At 38.8% G+C, this 21,063-nt stretch overlaps 2 protein-coding genes and 1 non-coding gene across 3 annotated transcripts; 1 reads left to right on the forward strand and 2 right to left on the reverse strand.

The window, feature by feature from the left end:
* Positions 1-5: 5 nt before the first annotated feature.
* trnar-ccg (transfer RNA arginine (anticodon CCG)) lies at positions 6-78 on the reverse strand. The gene has a single exon. It is a non-coding gene; the product is annotated as a tRNA-Arg (tRNA).
* A 750-nt stretch (positions 79-828) lies between these two features.
* maf1b (MAF1 homolog, negative regulator of RNA polymerase III b) lies at positions 829-9,300 on the forward strand. The gene is made up of 8 exons (XM_084747722.1): positions 829-1,407; positions 2,967-3,055; positions 5,986-6,117; positions 6,225-6,387; positions 6,511-6,632; positions 6,738-6,857; positions 7,537-7,629; positions 8,107-9,300. Exons 2-8 carry the CDS (start codon positions 2,973-2,975, stop codon positions 8,129-8,131), a joined length of 738 nt encoding a protein of 245 aa, XP_084603848.1. The 5' UTR covers positions 829-1,407; positions 2,967-2,972; the 3' UTR covers positions 8,132-9,300.
* Positions 9,301-11,387: 2,087 nt separating this feature from the next.
* On the reverse strand, positions 11,388-20,964 carry arl8 (ADP-ribosylation factor-like 8). Its single transcript, XM_084747723.1, has 6 exons — positions 20,518-20,964; positions 16,659-16,719; positions 16,418-16,565; positions 14,374-14,457; positions 14,057-14,208; positions 11,388-12,054 (listed from the first exon to the last, which is right to left on the reverse strand). The coding sequence occupies exons 1-6, from the start codon at positions 20,561-20,563 to the stop codon at positions 12,006-12,008; spliced, it is 540 nt and encodes a 179-aa protein (XP_084603849.1). The 5' UTR covers positions 20,564-20,964; the 3' UTR covers positions 11,388-12,005.
* Positions 20,965-21,063: the final 99 nt, after the last annotated feature.

The raw sequence follows: 21,063 nt of genomic DNA on the forward strand, positions 1-21,063 counted from the left end.
TTTCACGACCCAGGTGGGACTTGAACCCACAATCCCCAGCTCCGGAGGCTGATGCCTTATCCATTAGGCCACTGGGCCGTTAAAGCAATGAAAAATATACTTTTATTTTCAATTTACCAGGCAGTGAAGTGATTATATTAGCACAAAATAGCAATTTTCATTTCTGCTCAATCTGCTATTCTTTTGTTGGTTTCATTTCGTCAGATCATTTCGCTGCTGTTGCATGCCTGAGGCCACAGTGAGTCTTTTTAATTAAATCAGCACATTTCGTACAATTTAGTGCAATGCAGTTTTGTTTTTACAATAAAATTACAAAACACACAGGGCAAACAAAATACATGAAATCTTAAAAAACAAAACCATTAAAATACAGAAAATGATCTGCAAATACAAAATGAGGTATAATAATGAAGAAATTAACATTTGGCAGATAACAAAATCAAAGCGGTTATTTGAATACCGTATTTCCTGCAGAGACATTACTAGATATATATCCATTTATACGAACTTTTTAAGTGTTTTTAAATGTTTAAAGAGGCTGCTCCAAAGCCTAGTCTCATATGATATAAACAGTCAACATAAATATATTGAATACAAGCAAAACAACTATGAAATTGCAGTTCTTGTTCCAGCAGCTGCTGTTCAGAGATAACCAGTCGAGTCAAGACATTTGACACAGGTCTAGCCTGGGGTGGGGTTTGTCCAAGCACATTTTAACCAATCAGATTAGTTGTTAGTAATATGGACAGGCGAAACAGCCAATCAGGAGAGAGCTTTGATAAAAGTGGGTGTTTACGCATTCCGAGCATATATAAATAAAAAGGGGCTGGGCTTTATCGTACAGTAGGTTCCGTTGTTTTGATGAGAATAGATGTGTAGCTGAGGTATTCGACGATTTTGCAGACACCTTGAGCCATTTCGGTGAATTATTAGGCTAGGTAGCTCGTCAGTTGCTACTTTTTTGATCGAGTCGCTTAGAAAAAAGGCGACTTGATTTAGCCAATAGCTCTTGTGAAATCAGGTCGAAAGGGATGCCGCTGCAGACAGACTCCGACGGACGCCAACAGTCTTTGGATTTAATCTCATCGCATTTAATCGGGAAGAGCAGCTTTTCTATAAATTTAAAAAGCCTCAGAATAACTCATTCTCGACCGAGTGCTTCTGTAAGACGCTTAAGCTCGAGTGCGAATTAAAACCTCAGCTGTGAATTAGCTAAAGACAGGAACGTTAATATTCAGTTAGCTAGCTAGCTAGCTACGAGCTAACGTTAGCTGGTCAACAACAAAGCGGGGATCGTTAATCTTTTGCTTCACAAAGTAACCAGTTAGGTGAACAAGACGAGTGTTTGCCGCCTTTGGCTTCGCCTTGGAACCCGCTGTTTTCTGCCTGTGCTGAAAATATTGCTCGGTAAGTGAATTGTGGCTTAATATTGAACCAGGAAGACGATTTGTCAACTTCTATTGAACACGGTGGGGGAGGGGCAGTGGTATACAGAAAGTGGAAATTGTTTTTTGACCTAAAATTTGCCCTCGCGGGGCGCTGTAGCCCCATCGCATTAATTATTATATAATTGTATAAATTTGCTGGATTTATTAGGATATAAGTACACGTATTATTTGACACTGGAAAACACATAATGTTAAAATGCTCTGTTGGCATAGTAACCGCTACCTTGGGACCGCTGTTGTGTCGAATTCTGCGCCCCCGTCGATATGTTTCCCCTTACATTAAAGGGACAGTTCACCCCCAAATTTAAAATGCACATTTTTACTCTTGCGTGCAGTGTGTGTCCATATAAATCAGGCCTATTCATTTACGGTACTTGAAAGTGTAAAACTTGTAAACTTGTAAAATTCAGGCGCCTGACATGTAACTACAGTTACTATGTCTATTTACTTTTCCGTTAAGGCCTCACTTTCCAGGCTCCATAATAAAATACCATTTTAATGTGGTTGGTGGTAATTATAAAGCAACATATTTGAAATTTATCTGAATTTACCTGCAAATTTCCAAACATATAAAGTATGTGATAATCCACGAGTGTCGTTTTAATGAAAATAGGTCATTACCATTTAACATTTTGGGCTTTCTTTGAAACTGCCTGCAGATAAACTATATTTCATGGTAAATATGAGACAGTTAGCAAGTATCACAACTGAAATGTATTAAAAGAAATTATCAGCTCTTAAGCTCTTATTTATAATGTATCCTTGTAATCTTAAACTAGATGCAATTTATTTGTTTATTAAACACATTGTTGCATGTTTTTTTTTTTTTTTTTATCAAATATTGTATTGTTTTCTACGATTTATTTCATATATGCTGCTTCCAAATGTACAATTCATAATGAAAATATTTAATCAAAATATTAAATTAAACAAGCAAACATTAACAACAACAAAAATCACTCTCTCCAGAAATCATGAACCACCAGCTACATTGTTGTGCAGCTTGATGCATACTTCCTCTTGTTCAGTGATATAGTTGAGGTACAGTAAAAAACAAAATACTTCCTTTATGAAACTGCTCACAAGGTTTGTGAGTTATCTTTAGTAACAAGGTCTGGAAACAGGCATTGCTGTTGACTTTTTCAAATGTCTTTTGTTGTTGCTTTGAGCACCACAAGCTGAGTACAAACTAGTTCCATTATATTCCAGAGAAGGCAGACACCTCAATGGCTGATCCCTCCAAAAGTCTGTAAGAATCTAGATGGATAGAACTATGGGAAAGAGAAAATATATGTATTTTTGATCTTGGGATGAACTGTCACTTCAGTCTGGTCCCAGCCTTATTCCAATCCTAACCCCAACCAGAGGGGGCCTCTAATCTGACAGGGGAACAGATTTCAACTCAACGTGCCTATAAATTGTTTTAACCTTTTTTAACATGTAAACAGACAAGATAAGTCTACTTAGTAATGACTGTTGACTAACGTTTACTCTTTGTTGTTGTTTTGTTTTTCATAGACAACAATGAAACTGTTGGAAAACTCCAGCTTTGAAGCCCTCAGCTCCCGGCTGTGTGTTGAAACTGGAGAGTCTCGCATCCTTGGCAGGTAAGTTAAGTACCATAGCCTTGACAACATATGACCCCACTATTGTAAAGTATACAGTACTGTTACACTTTAACAGGAACTGACTGTTCAGTATCATGGAGTAAATCGAGTCTTTGCATACTCTTTTGGTGCTGTTTTTTTGCCAACTTCAGCTGCAGTTCACATGTTTTTGCACATACAAACACACTCCCCTTTAACTCCGGGGAGATGCATGCACAGGTTATGTCCCGAGGTGTGTTTGTGTGAATAGCTTTGCTGCTTCTATTTCAGTCGCGCAGACTTAGTGGCTCAACAGAAACAGAAACACAACTGTGAAACTTCAGACTTGTGTTTATACCAAAGTAATAGAAAGTCAAAGCCACTAGAGTGGTCAGAATTTATTTTAAGTGAACTGCTCCTTGGCTGAAGTTTTGGAAAAATCTTGTCTCTTATGTCATTAAACAAGGATTATGAGCATGTGAGGTGTGTCTGGTTCAGAGATCACTGACACTGCTCATAAACAGGGGTAGTGGAGCAAACATGTACTTGCACATTACGCAATATTGTGATAACAGTCTACTAAACTGAAAGCCTACTTACAGAGCCTATATCTAAAGTTAATAACTAACTTGCAGTGCAGGTTTTTGACTTAACAAACTGTAAAAACACTACAGTATGTTTTAGGTTATGTAAGGCCCTCAGCTACAGTGACAGTGTAGTTACATAAAGGGCAGTGGGTTGCGGAGCTATGCAGCCCAGTCTGAGCGCAGGGGTTTGGAGTGTGGGTGGTGAAACTGAGCTTCTGTACTGTTTGTGACCTAGAGTGACGCACAACATGGTGTCCTCTCACAACACACTCTGTAGCTGGCTATTTTGGAGGCGGTTGTGAAGTGTACGTGCACACATAAACACATAGAGCAGTTCTGCATGATAGCTGAGTGCTGTTGGAGCTGCCAGCCAAGCCTGCTGCTGGTGTTTAGGCTGCTTAGTGGATTAGTGAGACAGCCCATCATAGCAGCACGACTTGCGAGCTGCAGGCTTTAACTAAAAATGTTCCCACAGGGCTTCCAGAAGGTTTATGGTATTTCCACAGATGAGCTTTTGGATATTATCACATGTAGGGATTGAATTAAACAACATAAAACTGTAATAATCAACTTTATTTATGATGCTTTTTACAGAGCTTCACAAATTGCTTAAAACTAAAAGAAAAACCAGCTGGTGCTCTGTGTAAAGGTCATGTGTTTGGTGCAAAAAGCAGTACAATAAGGTAATACATAAATGTTACATAAGTGTGTAATCCAGTAGTAACTAAATATATTAGGAAACAAGACCATACTTCTTGAGATGTTAATTTAGCTTGTTTCTGTTGTAGCTTCTTTAAAAATAATCTTCACTCAGCTCCACGGTTATGATAGTCATGTATTTTTTATTTTGCTTTTATTTTTTTGTTTTCAGTTTGCTAGTTTCTAATGTGGTTTTTCTTGTTTGAGTTTAGTCTTTATTGTTTAGTTTTTATTTGTTTTATCATTATGTGGGGATGTTTTTACAGAGCAAGATTTACAAAGTTTAGAATAGGCATTACAATACAAACAACATTTTGAGAAGGCATCTGACTCTAGAGCTCCAATGATTAGTTGCTTCTGTTGTCACTTAGTAAAATTAAACACCAACTATTTTGATAATCAATTTATTGTTTTTAGTATTTTTTTTAATATTGAAATTCATTGATCTCAGCTATTGAAATGTGAATATTTTCTTTACTCCTATGACAATAAACTGAATATCTTTTGGTTGTGAACGAAACAAGACTTTTCAGGACGTCACATTGGGCTCTGGGAGACAGTGATCAACATTTTTCATAATTTTCTGGACTAAACAACTAATTGATTTATGGAGAAAATGATTGACAGATGATGACAATAATCAGTCATAACTTACAAAGAAAAACAGCAAATTCTCACATTTAAGAAACTGGAAACGGCAAATGTTTGACATTTTTGTTTGAAAATGAAATGATTTATCAACTATCAAAATAGTTGCCATCTAATTTTCATTCAGTCAACTAATCATTGCAGTTCTACTTATAGCTTCTGTAAAAGTAATCTTTCAGTGTTGATTAACTTCACTCTGCTCCAGTGTCTGCCCTGTCATCTGGTTACACATAGTGTTTTGTCGGCAGGTCAGCTGTGGAAAACCAGGCCAGTTATTTCCACTGTGGTGTCCGCTGCCACCCAGTGTCCCTATAATTAGGCTGGCAAGGCCGGCAAGGGTCTCGGTAGTCTGTGGGTCTATCTTAAGTTGAACAACCTTTGGCTCTTGCATAACTCCCAGCAGGGAGGGGGCAAAATAAACAACTGCACACCAGTCTGCTCCACTTGCACAACGTTATCTGAGTACAGTCTGTGTACGCCTGACCCAGAAACATGAAGGAGCACGTAGGAAATTTTGGCTCCAACTCGATCTTGTCAGATGTTTGTGCAGATATGGCTCCCAGCGGAAAGATGAGGCCTGTAGAGAGCCCGCAGGCCAGTTGTTTTGCACTCAAAGTGAATCCTTTCATAAGTTAACACCAAGTCAGAGCTGATGGTTGAATTTTTTCCAGACAGTAAGGCTGCAGATGGTTCACACCTACTGCCAAAAGAACATTAAAAGAGCTGAATAGTACCAACATAAAAAGTTAAGTTTGTATCACAGCTAGTTTTCCATTATTTTGTCCTGTTGTTTAGGGATAAAATTGGTTTATGTGTTTTAATGCATTTGTTAGAATGTATTAAAATACCCTGAAGAGGCCTTAATGCATTGTGTAATTGTGTTTTTAAGCTTAATGGGCCAGTAAAGTCATTTTAGGGGATTAGCAAACCTTTCACTTACTGTAATCTCCTCCATTATGGTTTCAGCACATGAATGTTATATCACATATTTAATGCACTGTTATCTTTGCCCTGCAGGATCGAGAGCTACTCCTGCAAGATGGCAGGGGACGACAAACATATGTTCAAGCAGTTCTGCCAGGAGGGGGAGCCACACGTCCTGGAGGCCCTTTCTCCCCCTCAGTCCACTAGCGCCACCAGTCCTTCACAGTGAGTAACTGCAGCCCAGGGGGGTTTGTGGTCAAGGACTTTGGCACCAGAGATCTTACTCAGAATAGTTTGGAGAGATAATTAAGCATTTCTTTTTTCCTGTCCAGGCTGGGAAAGAGCAGCGAGGACGGGGAGAACCCTCTGAGTGACAAGTGTTGCAGGAAGACTCTTTTCTACCTCATCACAACGCTCAACGAGTCCTTCAGGCCCGACTATGACTTCACTGCGGCCCGGGCCCACGAGTTCAGCCGAGAGCCCAGCCTCAACTGGGTTAGTGTGCCGTTCTGTTGTCTGACCTCTGAGGCAAAGCAGACATTTTCCATGTCACAGATAAAACTTATCAACATTTATTAAGCTTTGTTAAGTAAATATTTGATCGTGATTTCTTTTCAGGTGGCTAATGCAGTAAACGGCAGCTTGTTCTCAGCTGTGGGAGAGGAGTTCAACTCTCTGGGGCCCGAGCTGTGGAACGCAATCGACCAAGAGATCAACCTGCAGGGCTGTGACATTTACAGGTAGGCATGTGTGTGTTGTAAAGCACATGATTGATGCTGCTGAAAGTGCTTTTGATGTTGAATTGAGACTTTTTTTAAGCTTGATGTCCTCATATTTGTTCTCAGCTACAACCCTGATCTGGACTCAGACCCTTTTGGTGAAGAGGGGAGCCTCTGGTCCTTCAACTACTTCTTCTACAACAAGAAACTGAAGAGGATTGTATTCTTCACATGTCGCTCAGTCAGGTCAGCACACAGCCATTCTAGTTTTTTAATTTCATTCAGTACCAGTAACTTTTTGTTACAATTTTACCAATATCGATACGATATGGATAATTGTTTGATGTATATGCTACTTTTCAAAATATTTTATTGGGGGAAAAAATGGAAAAACACAACATGTACCAACCTTTAATAAACTGTTGAGTACAATTAGATGGAAATGTTTGTGTTAATGAGTATTAAAAATAGGTTGTTGTACAGAAACACTGATAAAATGATGTCTTTGTCATTGTTCAGCCTTTCAGTGTGTTTTGCTTTTAAATGGTAAAAGTAGTTACTTCTCTTGTTGCTGTGTTTCTTGTCACAAATGGTGCATCTTGCTGTATTTTCATATACAGATGCCAAGTTGCACAACACCACACTACATTTCCTGTCTGCCATTCTCTCACAAGTTTAATGCAGAAGTGTTGATTCAGTTCTCATATCTTAGGCTTCCATAGTGATATGACATGGGTCGTCTAAATAAAAACATCAGGGCTGTGTACTGGCACAAACACAAACTTGAATACCTTCAACTGTCATTACACACATGCATAAATATTGGAAATACTTGACAACAGTTGTATACCTTTCTTCAAAAGATGACTAATCCAACAAAAGTAGTGCCTACATTTGATTGTGTATAAATCTTTTACACCTGCAGCGTCTTGAGTGGCTATGGCCGTGATTGTCTCGACAACGAGCTGGACATGGAGTTGGATGACGAGGAGGAGATGGACGGCTTCACTGAGGACAGGTTAGACTATCATTCATTGCGTGGTACATAAACCTTTACCTTTACCTTTACCTTTACTTTCAAATTTAAGTGCAAAAATGCATCTTAGTATCTCCTCTTCAATCATAAATTCAGCTGTTGTTTAATGTGCCACAGATCATTTCACTTCTGAAGGATTGTTGTGGGTACCCTGAAATTTTCTGAGGAAATGGTTACCAAGGTCCTTCTAGCAACACATAAGGGAATACTTAAGCTACTAAGTGCAAACACTAGGATTGTTTTCAGGGAAAACCCTTTAATCTCTAAGAAAATCATTGTTATTTTTTATACAACCTTACTTTAAGTGGTTTTATGCAGCCAAGCACTGTGGTTTTCCTTGGTTTACAATATTTAAGTGAGTGGAAGTTGCCTCTAATGGAAAGAATTCAGGAGAAGTTTTGATTTTGTGATGAAAAACACAGTTTATTAAGTTAATTTATTTTTTTTTTCTTGTCCCAGGTTCCCCAGAGCTCTGTGCGTGTGAGATTCCTCGATGGACACGCCTTGGCCAAAGAATATCTCGGCTTTTCCTCCTCTCCTCCCATTTTTCACCCCATGTATCATCTTTTTTTTTGTTGTTGTTTTTTTTGGATTTTGCTGCATCATCCAAAGCCATTTTCACACATTTACATTAGTGCATGTTTGAAGGCTTCTCCTCTGCTGGCAGTGAACTGTGTACCGTGTGGCGGTGGATATTTTGTTGAGACCCCTCGGTAACTTTCAAGCTCCTTCATTCTCCAGTATGGTTTTTTTGACCCCAAGCTCTGAGCCCAAACACATACATACACACACACACCAAGACACACATTTGGGCTTCTCCACACCTGCCACATTTCCAAAGAGACCACTTCATGGACACTTGAAACAAAGAAGAAGAAGGTCTTATTGTGGATGAGTGGCCAACAGAGACTGCAAGAAAGTTGAGCTTCTTGCACATGATGTCAAATTTAAAAAAAGGAGTCCAGATAACACCAGCATCAATGAGAACTGACACAATAAAGATGTGTGATAACCCGAGGACGGGGCTGAGAGACTGACACACTGATCAGCTGAGAACTCATCTGTTGTTCATCGTTTGCTCTTTTCGTGTGTTGCTTTTTATGTGCGACGGTGATGTTACTGTGAGAATGTTTCTAGCACTGAGTTTGAAATCTAAAAAAAAACGCTGCATTTATAACTTGTATTATTGAACCTTATTACTGCGAACGCTCGTCTGTATTTAGACAGTAGGGCATTGCCAAGGAGACTGTTGGCACCTGGGTTGCAGCTTAGAAAACATATCAGCTTTTAACAGATGTTCCATTGTTTTCTTCCAGCCCCGTGATTCATTTTATACGTCGTCTATATCAAGTATTTTTTCACTGTTCCTGGTTATAACCCCCTGCTCCTAAATGTCGGTCTTGCCAGTGTTTTTCTTTGCTCATTACCTCGGTGCAAAGGCTTCATTGAAAAGTGAATGTATAGTTCAATTTAGAGGAAAAAAACATAACAGAAAAGTGGCTGATATGTTTTACATTATTTTTTAGAGATTGAGAAGCTCCTCTTTTACGTTCCTTACAAGTGAGTAGGAGTTCTGTGATTTTTCTTGACTGCTCTGCTTCGTTTAATCGGCCCATATATTGCAGATGTGAATAAACTGGTGTTTGAAACAGATATAGCTTGTTTTGTCTTTGAAAAAAGTAATCACTAAAATCAACTTGTTTAGCATTTTTAAAGGGATAGTTTGGATTATTTGAAGTGGGGTTCTATGAGCTTAGCATTTTCCTTTAGTTTTATTTCAAATATTCTGAAAAAAAGATAAGACTATTCCAGTTCAAAGTTCAAAACAAACTTTTATTTAAAACAAAACTGAAATACAGTACATGACCCAGACTAGACACCACCACACTGAGAGTGATCAGTTCCCTTGCTTTGTGAGATCAGGGTCAAAGCTGTAAACCTTGATGCTGCAGAGAGTCTGGGGGGGGGGGGGCTGCACAGTTCACCCTTTATCCTGTTTAGTGTAAAAATACCTTGTCCCACAACAGCAAAATAAAACACTATATTCTAGAGACCCAGAGGCACCTCCCTGACCAAGATGGACACCGGTTCGATGAAACTCATGCACCTCCTCCTTTTTGGCCACTGTGGAACTTGCAAAAGGTTTACATGGTTTCAAAGTGACGCGTGCATAGATCTGTACCAAGGGATTCTTATACAGGGTCAAAGAGGGTAAAAATCAGACTGTCAGATTCACACACATGCACTCCTCCAGACACTCACAACAGTGTGGTTAAGGCTGAGGATCAAGTATTGTTACTGGGCGATGGCCAGAATATGGAGTTTAGATCATTTTAATGCTACTAAAACCGCTGAACGACTCAAGTCCAGGTGGTTAATGAGTAACAACTTGCCATAGATGTGTGGCACCTGTTTGATGGTGGCTTATTCTGATCCCTTTGTTTTAAAAAGTACAAAATGTTTCAAGAGGAATATGTGCCAAAATGGCTGCAGAGAACGATTAAGATGTTGGTATGAGGTTGCAGTGGATCAGACACACACTTCTGGAGCACCAATGATCATCTGTTAATACTAAAATCTCGCCATGAGCAGAAACTTGCAGAAAAGAGTCCTTAAAAGCAGAAAATAAAATTAAATAAAAGCATAATAAAACGTAGTGTTAAAATTGAAAATACTGTCATTAAATCTGAGCTTTGTACCTGCTTTTGAAATCATGTCGTTTCAGCCATTCAATGCTCTGCTAAATTAAATACATGACAGATATAATTTGTTTCAGAGGGTCAGTTTTAAGAAAAAAATTGCATGCCAACACTCTGAATTTACAACATTTTGGCTCAATAACATACAAGTACAGACTCAAAGTTAAAGTGAGTTTGGATTATTTGAAGTGGGGTTGTAATGAGGTACTTATATTAAGTGTATTACCTGCAGTAGATGGTGGTCAGCGTCTCCCCAGATTAGAGAAGCAACAAGAGCACTGCTGTAGGAAGGGTCAGTAGACAAATGTAATTTAGTATTTTAAAAAAGGCCCACCTAAAAAAAAAAAAAATATCTGTAAGTGTATACTATATTTACAATATTTCCATACATTTACCCTGCCGTCAGACAGCCTTTTCTGACGGGAGACCACTATTATATAAGCCAAATATCGCTCTCTCGCTCAGTCACACTCCATTCCTGGTCTTCCACTACCTTGATTGGTTAGTTTGTGTTTTTGTGAGACTTTAGTGAAACTGAAGTCACACAAGTCACACAATAACACAACCAAATTAACCAGTCAAGGCAGGGCTAGACAGTCAACTCCCATGTTGTAAGTAAAATTAGTGATTTCACCCACAGAGTTTGGTTGGCGTGATATTTGACTGAGTGAGAGTGATCTTCTGCTGGAAACGGCTGTCTGATAACAACATAACGCTGTGAAAGTATTCTAAATATACCAAACACTTAGACTGATATTGATTTTTTTTTGGTAGCTAAAAAACATTTTGCTGCTGACCCTGTACACACCAGTTCATTGCTTAGCTTCCTACACTAGTACTCCTGCTGCTCCTCCAAACTGGGGGTGTGTCGACCTCCATCTACTGCAGGTAATACACTGACTGTGGATAAGTGCCTCATATAACCCCACTTCAAATAACTGAAATGATCCCTTTAATAAGAAGGGAGGTTTGTATTTGACCACATTTCAATAGTGTGAGAATAACCACCAACAATGTAGCTTATGAAACTGAAATCATGTGTAACAGATATCAACAGCTGTGCTAAAAATGAGAACTGAAAAAAAAAAAAAAGTGAGAACATTATTCAGAAAAACAACTTAATATTCAATCAAAACTGGTTTTACAATACTGCTTGTAATCCCTCAGTTTTCACCTGAACATGAACAAAGTTATAATGAGGCAAAATAATAATAATAATAACAAAAGAGCTGCACCATATTTTCCCAAAACTGGGCACCAACATGATGTTTATGGCATACTCTCGATATGACGTGGTGTAGTGTAACATGATATGTATGTAGTGTAAATGAGTGTCCAGTGCAGCCCTGCTTTGCACTTGGACATACTCTTAACTTGAGTCCTGCTGATTTCCTCCTCCTCCTCCTCCTCTACTGTAAAAAGTGACGTCTCGTTCCACAACCAGGTCAGTTCATTGGTTCTGGTCACACCTCTTCCTCCAATGTAACAATGAAGCTGCAAGAGGGTCAACACTCCCGTCCTGTGCCATCTCCAGAGGTCAAAGTCCTTTAAAATTCATCATTAAAAAAATAAAAAGTAACAATAAGCCAGTAAGGACAAGCTGTTGTGCCACCCTGTGGGTGGTGCAGGTAGTCAGGCCGTCGACGGCTGAGGGAGGGGCTATCTGAGTCCAGCCCTCGAGGTCATCCACTCAAGTCCTTGGCATAAACTGGAGGAACAAGAAAAAAATGTCAGTGGAGGAAATGTACAGAATTAAGAGACACTGCATATTTAAAAAGTTCTTAAATGACTTCCATTGTAATAATGTACTTAATAGGTGGTAGTGTTTTTCTTGGCAGCAAGAAATATTTACAATATCCTAACGATGGTGTACGTGTAGATGAAGCTTTATGAGCCGTCTTCCTGTTTGTGACTGTTCAGGCTTCCACACTCAGACCCCACAGTGACACCTGGTGGTCTGCAGAACTCACAGCAGCCATTCAAGCCTGGTCTCAACACTAAGGTGCATTTCAATACCAATACTACCATACTATTTAATATAACATAGAGATTTAGTATGTCCCAGTACATGGTTTGTCAAATGAAATTTGCTAAAAAATACCAGGGTGTCCTAATCTCTGTTTGCAGTTTGTAAGTCGGCCTGCTTTTCTGGCTGTTCTGACACACAATAAGAATTGTTTTATGTATACTGAGCTATGCACAAATGGAATTTACTTCCTAGACATGTCACATATACAGACAGTGAAGTTCAAATTAAAATATTACTAAAACAGCACATTTTGACTGGAGACCTTGAACAAATGTAAAATTTATGACTTTAGTTGTTTAACATCCAGTCAACTCGTAGAGTTTATGTAAATAGAGATGAGAGATAGATAGTGTTGGTGTGTCTTGGGTCTTTTTTATGTTAGAATTACGTATGTTTTTGTTTAATTTTAGAAGTTATGTGGGTGGATGCAGTCATATAAGTGGTGGATATTATCTATTAATTAATGGTGGGGTGTGCTATTCTGCAGAAAGATTATATTTGAACTTGACAACCAAACGAATCCTCCTTCAGTGCTCCTTTGGAAGATTTACTGTCCCCGTCCAAACCCCTTGTCTTGACTCTACTATACATATACTGTATGTATATGCCTGTATGTCATTTGTAACCTTATGTGCTATGATGTAAATTGTAGTGCAGTGTCACAATGTAAAGATTTTGAGAACCCCAGGAAGAATAGCTGCTGCAGTGCTGTCCCAAATCAGGATCCCAATAAACTAAACTAATCCTCTGTGCAGCAGAAGATATGTCACATTAGCTGAGCCGCTGAGAGACCAAAGACAGATGACACAATCTGCAGTGACAGATGACAGTGCATTCAAGAGTAAAGCCTCATTCCAAACTGTATACTATTTATTTTTACTTCAAATTTCAGACTGCAACAGATATATGAGTAAGAGGGTCAAAGTTCAAGGTGCAATGTTCGGTCACAGTAGTATGTCCCAACTGTATGCATGTTGCAAGCATCAGTGGGTACTTTGTGAGGCAGGTGCAGAACAGTTGGACCTTCCCGCCAATTTCAATCCCATATCCGCGCAGTAAGTCCTGTTTTTTTATTAAATGTGTTAATAAAAAATAGATTGTTGATGCAGTAAATGCACACATTACACAAATAAATGCGTCGTCTACAGTATTTTGGCCATTTCTATATAGATATATGAATGTCTGCCGCCAGGTAAGAAATTCAAGCTTGCACAAAAGAGAACAAATGGTTGTGCTGTCACACATTAAACTGTGGTAAGACATCTGTACACATAATTACTAATCAATAAATGTGTTTGTATTGTATAGAAAATAATCTGTATTATTATGTGATTCTAATCCAATATACTTTTTGTCAAATTCAGCACATATCTCCTTTGCTAGCTGTGTGCATGCTGGAAAAAAAAAAGTTTCCACACGGCAAAATCAGACCGAACCATACAGATATTTAAGATAATCAGCAACAGGTCTGTTAGAGCTTGTGCACAGGCCAAGGGGAGGGGAGAGAGAGGGACAGTTCATCTTTGGAAGGAGCACTGCATTTGTTGTTATTATGTTGTATTATGTATAACTGTACATGTGACATTAAAGTTGACCTTTACTGTTTGGCTGAAACAGTCTATCTCCAGAATTATATAAGAAGATCAAAGAAAAACATCTGTACACTGTTTCTGACTCTTACCCCTCTCCTGTAAGTGCACAGCAGGACTGTATGTGCCAGGGGTGGTCTTTGATGGAGCTCAGGGTGAGGTATTTGGAGATCTCCGCTGCAGACATACAGTCCTTCATATCCTGCTTATTGGCGAATATCAACACAGCTGCTTTCCGCAGGTCCTGAGGGGAGGCCGAGGGAGAGGACAGAGAACAATGAAGCCATAAACAATGTAGCAGAGTGGAGAGGGCCGACCTTGGTGGAAAATCAATGTCCACTATAAAAACAGTCGGTTCTGTGTGTAGTCCGTTTCTTTATGGCCACACAAAGATGTGTTAAGATGTTACCTCATGAGCCAACATCCTGTAGAGCTCCTCTTTAGAGATGGCCAGCCTCTCTCTGTCCGTGCTGTCCACCACCAGAATGATGAACTGCAGAGTAGGAGGCAAAAATCACACTCAGTGACCTCTTTTCAAAAGACATTTACAGCAGTGAAATGCAACACAGCGGGTGGGCATTTCCGGACCAAGGGCCTCACAATGGCTACTGGTGACTGCTATGCTAATAACCTCTTTTTGAATAAGAGAGGGACCCTCGTATGACAAAAGACTAAAGGGACGTTAACTCTGGTGAGATGTGAGAGACGCCTTTTAAACCAAACGACCCAGGAAAAGGCAGCGTTTGAACAACACGCGTCATCAAACATGACTGTGACCCAAATCACAGCCAGAGATCTCATGAGTCTGACACTGCTTCAATGAAAGGGTGAAGTTACTATAGTAACAATAATATATGGCTCTCATACTAACCGTAGGGCTCCTAGTAAGTCTATTGTAATAGATATTTAGGCCTTCAAGCCTTCTCTGTCATTGCTCTACACTTATCGACTGCAAATGCTATGTGCTGCATTGACTTTTTATATGATGAAAAAGAAATGCGTCATAAAAAGCACCAAAGAGATGACTTTTATGGTCCAGATGATGTAGAGAGTATATAGCCTCTGCATCGTGACATATTTCTGAGTGAAACAGGATAGACAGGCGAGGCCCAACATGGGAACGAATTCTATTATTTTTGTACATTAAAAAGGGGCTGTGTCATAACCAAATGTACCATGAGTGGATGTCATATTATCGGTTGGTTCGAGCCTTTGGAAACACACTTCATATTTTGTTTTACAGACAGAAAACATGATTGGATTTTGATACAAGAATACAAAGGAATTGATTTTTCATATTTTTTGGCATTTATTATTACATAGGTGCACAATATGACCAAGTATGATCTAAAAGGGTTAACCATACGTTTTAAGTTTCATCTCGACTTTATTACTGCTGAAACTCTGGTTACAACTTTTCATTACGATTAGTCTTTACTTGATTAATAGATATTTGTTTTGGTCCATAAACTGACAGAACATAGTATGGCTGCGGCTAACAATTCTGTGAATAAATTAATAATTTATGTCACAAAACCCATGATTTTGTCTTCAGTTTCTTTGTTTTGTCTGAACCAACAGTTCAAAACCTAAAGGTAGTTAATTTATTTTCATATATGACAAAAAACAGCCACAAATTTTCACATGCTTTTTTGCTTGAAAAAAGTTGGGATCAACTGATTATTGGCCTGACAGACTATAAACTCTGATATTCAGTATTATCACAATTATCGGAATCTGTATTTTTTTTTTTTTCAATCCAACTGCCAATAAGATAAATTAATTTAAAAATGCACTACTTTGGCTCTGCTGCAGCCATCTGGGAAATGGTTGGCATTTTTTCTTGAAAACCCATAAAAGCAGCAAATCAATCATCAAAACTGTTGCCCAGTAAAACTTGTCTTTTCAGCTCTGGGTGAAGCATAACGCTGCTCTTTAGCAGAGACGTGTCAGAGAGCAGGAGTCGAAGAGTCAGGTCATGTGTGAATGGTTGTGGGCCTGTATTTACTTGTGACCTGTTGCTGTGTGCCATGAATGCGGGTTAAACCCACGCTGAATATCACATGTTATATACTGAGCTTGTGTGTGAAAGAGGTATGAATGAGTGAAGTCTGCTGCCTGTGTGTCTGGCAGATGTTACATCAGTAAAGTGTAATCCATGTGTTTGTGTAGAGGGCTGTCTTTAAGATCTCCCACACATCTGCCTTTGCCACAGCTATCCTCGTTCTTCTTCTTCTCCAAAACACAGCGGAGGCTGACCCTCGCTTCGCTTTTCAGACAGGCTCCTTTGTGAGCAGCTGACCTCTGACTTGGGTGGCCCCTGCTGCCGTCTGCGCTCTGAACAAACACACCAGCTGCCAGAAAACCTGCTTCTGCTGCTGGACAATACCTCTGCTCCCCTCCATCTGATAGAAAATAGTAAAGTGTGCAAGTGTGTGAAATGTGTTGCTCACCTCTGTGTTGGAGTAATAGGTGTTCCAGGAGGACCTGAGCGACTCTTGCCCTCCTATATCCCACATCAGAAAGTGAGTGTTCTTCACCACTATTTCTTCCACGTTGCTGCCAATAGTGGGCGACGTGTGGACCACCTCGTTCATCAAACTTCAGAGAAAATGGATCATAAAGATGAAAGAGTTTTTGCGAGTTGAGATGCAATAAAGAATGTTTTGTTAATGTGAAAATAAATGTACTTACAACTGGTAGAGGATAGTGGTTTTCCCTGCATTATCTAGTCCAACGATTATCACCTTGTGCTCTGCAAAACAAATACAGAACATTAACTGTGTAACTAATTAAATGCACATAAGTTCTGCTGTCAGGGGAGCTGCAATGATTAATCTATTATTAAATTAATCACCAACTATTTGGACAATCGATTTATCACTTTGAACCATTTTTAAAGAAAAAACATGGCAAAATTCTCTGATTACAGCTACTTAAATAGGAGTATTTTCTGGTTTCTTTAAACCTATACGACAGTAAACTGAATATCTTTTGCATCGTCTTGCCTTTTGTGAAACAGTGGTTGACATTTTTCGCAATTTTCTGATATTTTACAGACCAAACAACTAGTTGTTTAATCAAGAAAATAATCAACAGATTAATAAACAATGTGAATAAGTGTTAGTTGCAGCTGTAATTAAAACACCAATCGACACTGAAGTAGCGTGGGATTTCTTCTTTGTTAAACAACCATCTATGATGCAAATCAATCTGATGTGACTCACACACAAGTCACGTTCATGGACGAGGTAATGTATAAAAGTTTTATTCACATTATGTTTAGTCACATTCACAGACTTCCTTCCTCACTACAGTGTTTTCCCATACCTTATAGCACCTAGCAACAAGTAGTAAACAGTTTTTCTGTGTTTGGCCATTGCTTGGAACCAGTTGGGATAAAGCAAATACAAAACTCAACAAAATATGTAACATATACCTAGTGTTTTTAGACATTTTAATGTTGAAATGTCAAATATTGTAGCTTTAATTGGTCAATTCATCAGGGTGATTACCTGGCATTTTGAGATAAGTAAGTAGAAATTTTTATTTAAAGAAAAATGTCTGCAGACACATCTTCAGACAACCTCATCAGTGTGGCTGCTGTTGAAAGCTGTTAGTGCTCCTCCTTCATTCAAGGTAAAAACAATCGGCGCCAATGACTGCGTGTTAAGGTATATATGGTGTCAGGTCAACAATGCAATGCTATTCATTGCTGTCCTTTCTAAATCATAAAGACTGAACTTATTTCCTTCCTCATAACTTCCTGACCCAATTCTCTACTTCTTTCCATTCACAATACTCAGCTACTAGCACAGTTTGAAACAGTAAAGGCTTTGACAGCTGTGGAGTGGACAAACTCAACTGACTAAATGCAGAATCGGAGCTGACACCGACATGCAAAAATATCACCACTTTAGTGTTTTGACTTTTCCGCCCTTCTGAGGCCTCTGGCTGCTGAGGAGGAAGGAAGTTTGGTCAGAGGGCTCACTGTCCTGACAGACTTGCTGCACCACACTGGGGTTTGGATGATGTTCAATGTCTATTGCTTCCTTAAAGAGAAGCCACCCTGCGACGATCCTGACAGAACAAGTAAACTAATTGTCGCTAATACATCATTGTATTAAATGGTGTAAAATAATAAGCCCTAGGGCTTACCTTCACCTTTAACAAATTTGAAGACTCTTCAGTTTTGAAAACTGCTTTAGGACATATTGTAATTTCAATAACATTTTAATTCAGCCCTAGCAGGTCCCTTTTTGACATGCATAAAACTCTTGAGTAAACAATGTAATGGAAACAATAACCAGCCAGTTTCAACAGGAAAAATGTTTTACTCCAGCATGTCTGACACAGGTTTGGTCGGATTCTTTTGAAATGTGTTAGACACTGATATCAAACTGGATACTAATATTAGCTAAAGAAAATGCTTATCTAAGCTGAAGACTTCTGAAACAGTAATTTGTTTCTTTAGATTTCAGAGTAGGAATAAACACTGACAATACTACCAAAGGGAAAATGCATACGTAAGTACACTGCCTGCAAGCATCTCTAACACTGATGTTTTCTGATGCTTCTACAACAAAATGGTGCACTTTTTTTTTAAAAGTACAATAAGAAACTGCATCCTCAGGCAGTTTACTTTTCTGCAGCACACACTGCAGCAAAATGTTTCAGAATAGGCTAAAGCAATAAAAAATAACATCAAAACACATTTAAAGTGCCACCACACAATTCCCACTACCAGTCCTTTTCAGGTAATCTAATTACACGGTGTTGATTACATATAATTAGCTACTACTCTGTTGCTAACAATTCCACTCAGAGCTCGCTTGTAATCTCTTAAAAGTGAGTGAAACTTGACACTGAGAACAGTGTAATCCAGAATTAGGGAACAGGGGAGTGGAGTCCCTCTCTGCTCTCCTCTGAGCCAGGCAATAATGTTAGACAGGCCAAAGGAATATGAACAAAAGGAATAAATTCACTATTAAATTAAAATAATTTTGAGTTCAATAATATAAGTCTAATAATGCTCAGATGAAACAGAGCCAGATCCTTTATTAATCATCTTCAGATGAACCTGACTTCAGTTTGAAAACCCCCTCTTTTCCATGGCGTTTTCATTTTTTATGCATTTACTTATTTTTCTGATGTTGTTTTATTATTCATGTGTTTTCTTTTTTGACTTGAGCACAGTCCCTTTTTTTGTTAAATATCTGAAAAGAGGCATGATATACACTCCACAGAAGCCTGTATTGCTGCTAAACACATGCTTTACAACAAGGAACTACAGATGAAAATTAGCTTTATGATATAGTCTGGCATGGTGTATTAAATGGTGTGAAATTTATGTCGAAAACTGCAATTTCCAAATTGCCGGAGGCACAATATATGTTAAAGGCAAAAATTAGCACTTAAAGTCAAATACCGTTGCACAGATTTAAGAAAACATCTTTGTTTGGCACAGATTCTTGCAAAAGTCAAATGATACTAATTTTAATTAGAGCTGCAACAATTAATCACAACTATTTTAATAACCCATTACTTACTAAAGTTTTCTACAATTTCTACAATTTATGGGCCAAACAACTGATTGATTCACTGATACAACAAAGACAAATTAATCAACAATGAAAATAACTGCTAGTTGGAGTCCTAAGAGAATAATGTAAAAATGATCATTCCCTCTAATATCATAAATCATATTGCAACATCAGCCAAAATAATCACAATTAGATTTTTTTCAGTAGCATCAGCTTTACAAATGTGTCACTTTTAGTGTTGTGTTTACAACCTGTGCTGCTCCCAAACAGGCAATAAAATAAAATAATGCAGGTTTAAACATTAAGTGCCCTGGATAGAGAAGAGTCAGTTTTCTTTATATAAAAAAAGAATAAGTCAAACAAAACACACCTTTACTATGTATCCTGCGGTTCGACAATTACAATACAAACTAAAATGTACATTTTGGACTATAACACACACACAGGTGAGTGAAAGGTAATGGTGAAAGGGTGGGATTATCTAGGCTCTTTGTTGCTCTTTTCACTTGTTTTTCCTCATCTGATTATTTTGTTGTCATTACTGTGGCTTTGTTTTTCGTTTTCTCACTAGATTTTTAAAATCTTGATGAGAATATTTACATTACACAGCATTTTAGAAAGTGATTGTAAAGTTATGCAATGTGATGTGTCCTGGAACGTGAGGTAAAGCTGATTGACAACTCGATGAATACGCTAATGCAGGCTTACTGTGACTTAAGGTAATGAACTGATAAACAGATTAACTATTATAGAGTGATTGATAAAGATGGGAACTGTAGTTTAAATGGTAGTTTTTAACGTGTGTATTGAACAAAGACACTTGAGATGGGAGAACAGGCTGGGTCTTGAAGTCACAGAGATATGTAGCGAGATAATTCTCCCCCATCTGTTATTATGAGTCGTGCTGCTGCTCACTTTATGCTAACGGGCTAACACTTCACATTATCCTCGGTTGAGTAGCTAGCGGGTCGCTTAGTGAACCGTTAACAAATTCACCGACAGACACCCACCTTGGTTACAGAAGAAGCTCCACAGTTTGGCGAATATGAGGCCCATTGTTGAGGTTAATACCGATGTCCGTCAGTCTGTCCGTCAGTAGAGTGGGCAGCAACAGCAGCAGCACCGAGCTTCTCCACTCTCAAGTCCACACCGTTCAATCCGCGGCTAGCTAACATTAGCTGGATGATCTCTTGTCCGCAAAACACCTCGCCGACCTCTTCAACGCCGACTCCATGCGCTCCTGCTACATGTAAAACGCAGCTAACGCGAGGATGAAATGGTGTAACGCAACATAGATGTGATGACTTGTTATTATCGAGTGTCTCGGGTGTCGTTGAAGCCTCCACAAATCGTATAAGCTCCGGCTGAGAAGTGCAGAGCTCTGTTGACTCTGCTCGTTCGGCGTCTTCTGCCCGTTAGCTGCAGCTGGCAGTGGTCCGGTGAAAACAGCAACCCCAACTATTCAGTTATTTCCGGTTACGTCACGACGTTGACGCGGTAATTGTTAGCCCTTTTTTTAGAGCAGCTTTCAAAAAACTCTTTTAAAGAGCCAGACA

The sequence above is a fragment of the Lutjanus erythropterus genome, chromosome 21 (assembly GCF_056507025.1).
Source record: "Lutjanus erythropterus isolate fLutEry1 chromosome 21, fLutEry1.hap2, whole genome shotgun sequence".
NCBI lineage: Eukaryota > Metazoa > Chordata > Actinopteri > Lutjaniformes > Lutjanidae > Lutjanus > Lutjanus erythropterus.

Excerpts from the sequence above, each read along its gene's own strand:
- maf1b (XM_084747722.1), top strand. The coding sequence starts at position 2,973 with ATGAAACTGTTGGAAAACTCCAGCTTTGAAGCCCTCAGCTCCCGGCTG. Across the intron at positions 6,388-6,510 it reads GAGAGCCCAGCCTCAACTGG|GTGGCTAATGCAGTAAACGG; the intron begins GTTAGTGTGCCG and ends ATTTCTTTTCAG. Across the intron at positions 6,858-7,536 it reads TTCACATGTCGCTCAGTCAG|CGTCTTGAGTGGCTATGGCC; the intron begins GTCAGCACACAG and ends TTACACCTGCAG.
- arl8 (XM_084747723.1), bottom strand. The coding sequence starts at position 20,563 with ATGGGCCTCATATTCGCCAAACTGTGGAGCTTCTTCTGTAACCAAG. Across the intron at positions 16,720-20,517 it reads GAGCTTCTTCTGTAACCAAG|AGCACAAGGTGATAATCGTT; the intron begins GTGGGTGTCTGT and ends TTTGTTTTGCAG. Across the intron at positions 14,458-16,417 it reads CCTATTACTCCAACACAGAG|TTCATCATTCTGGTGGTGGA; the intron begins GTGAGCAACACA and ends CCTACTCTGCAG.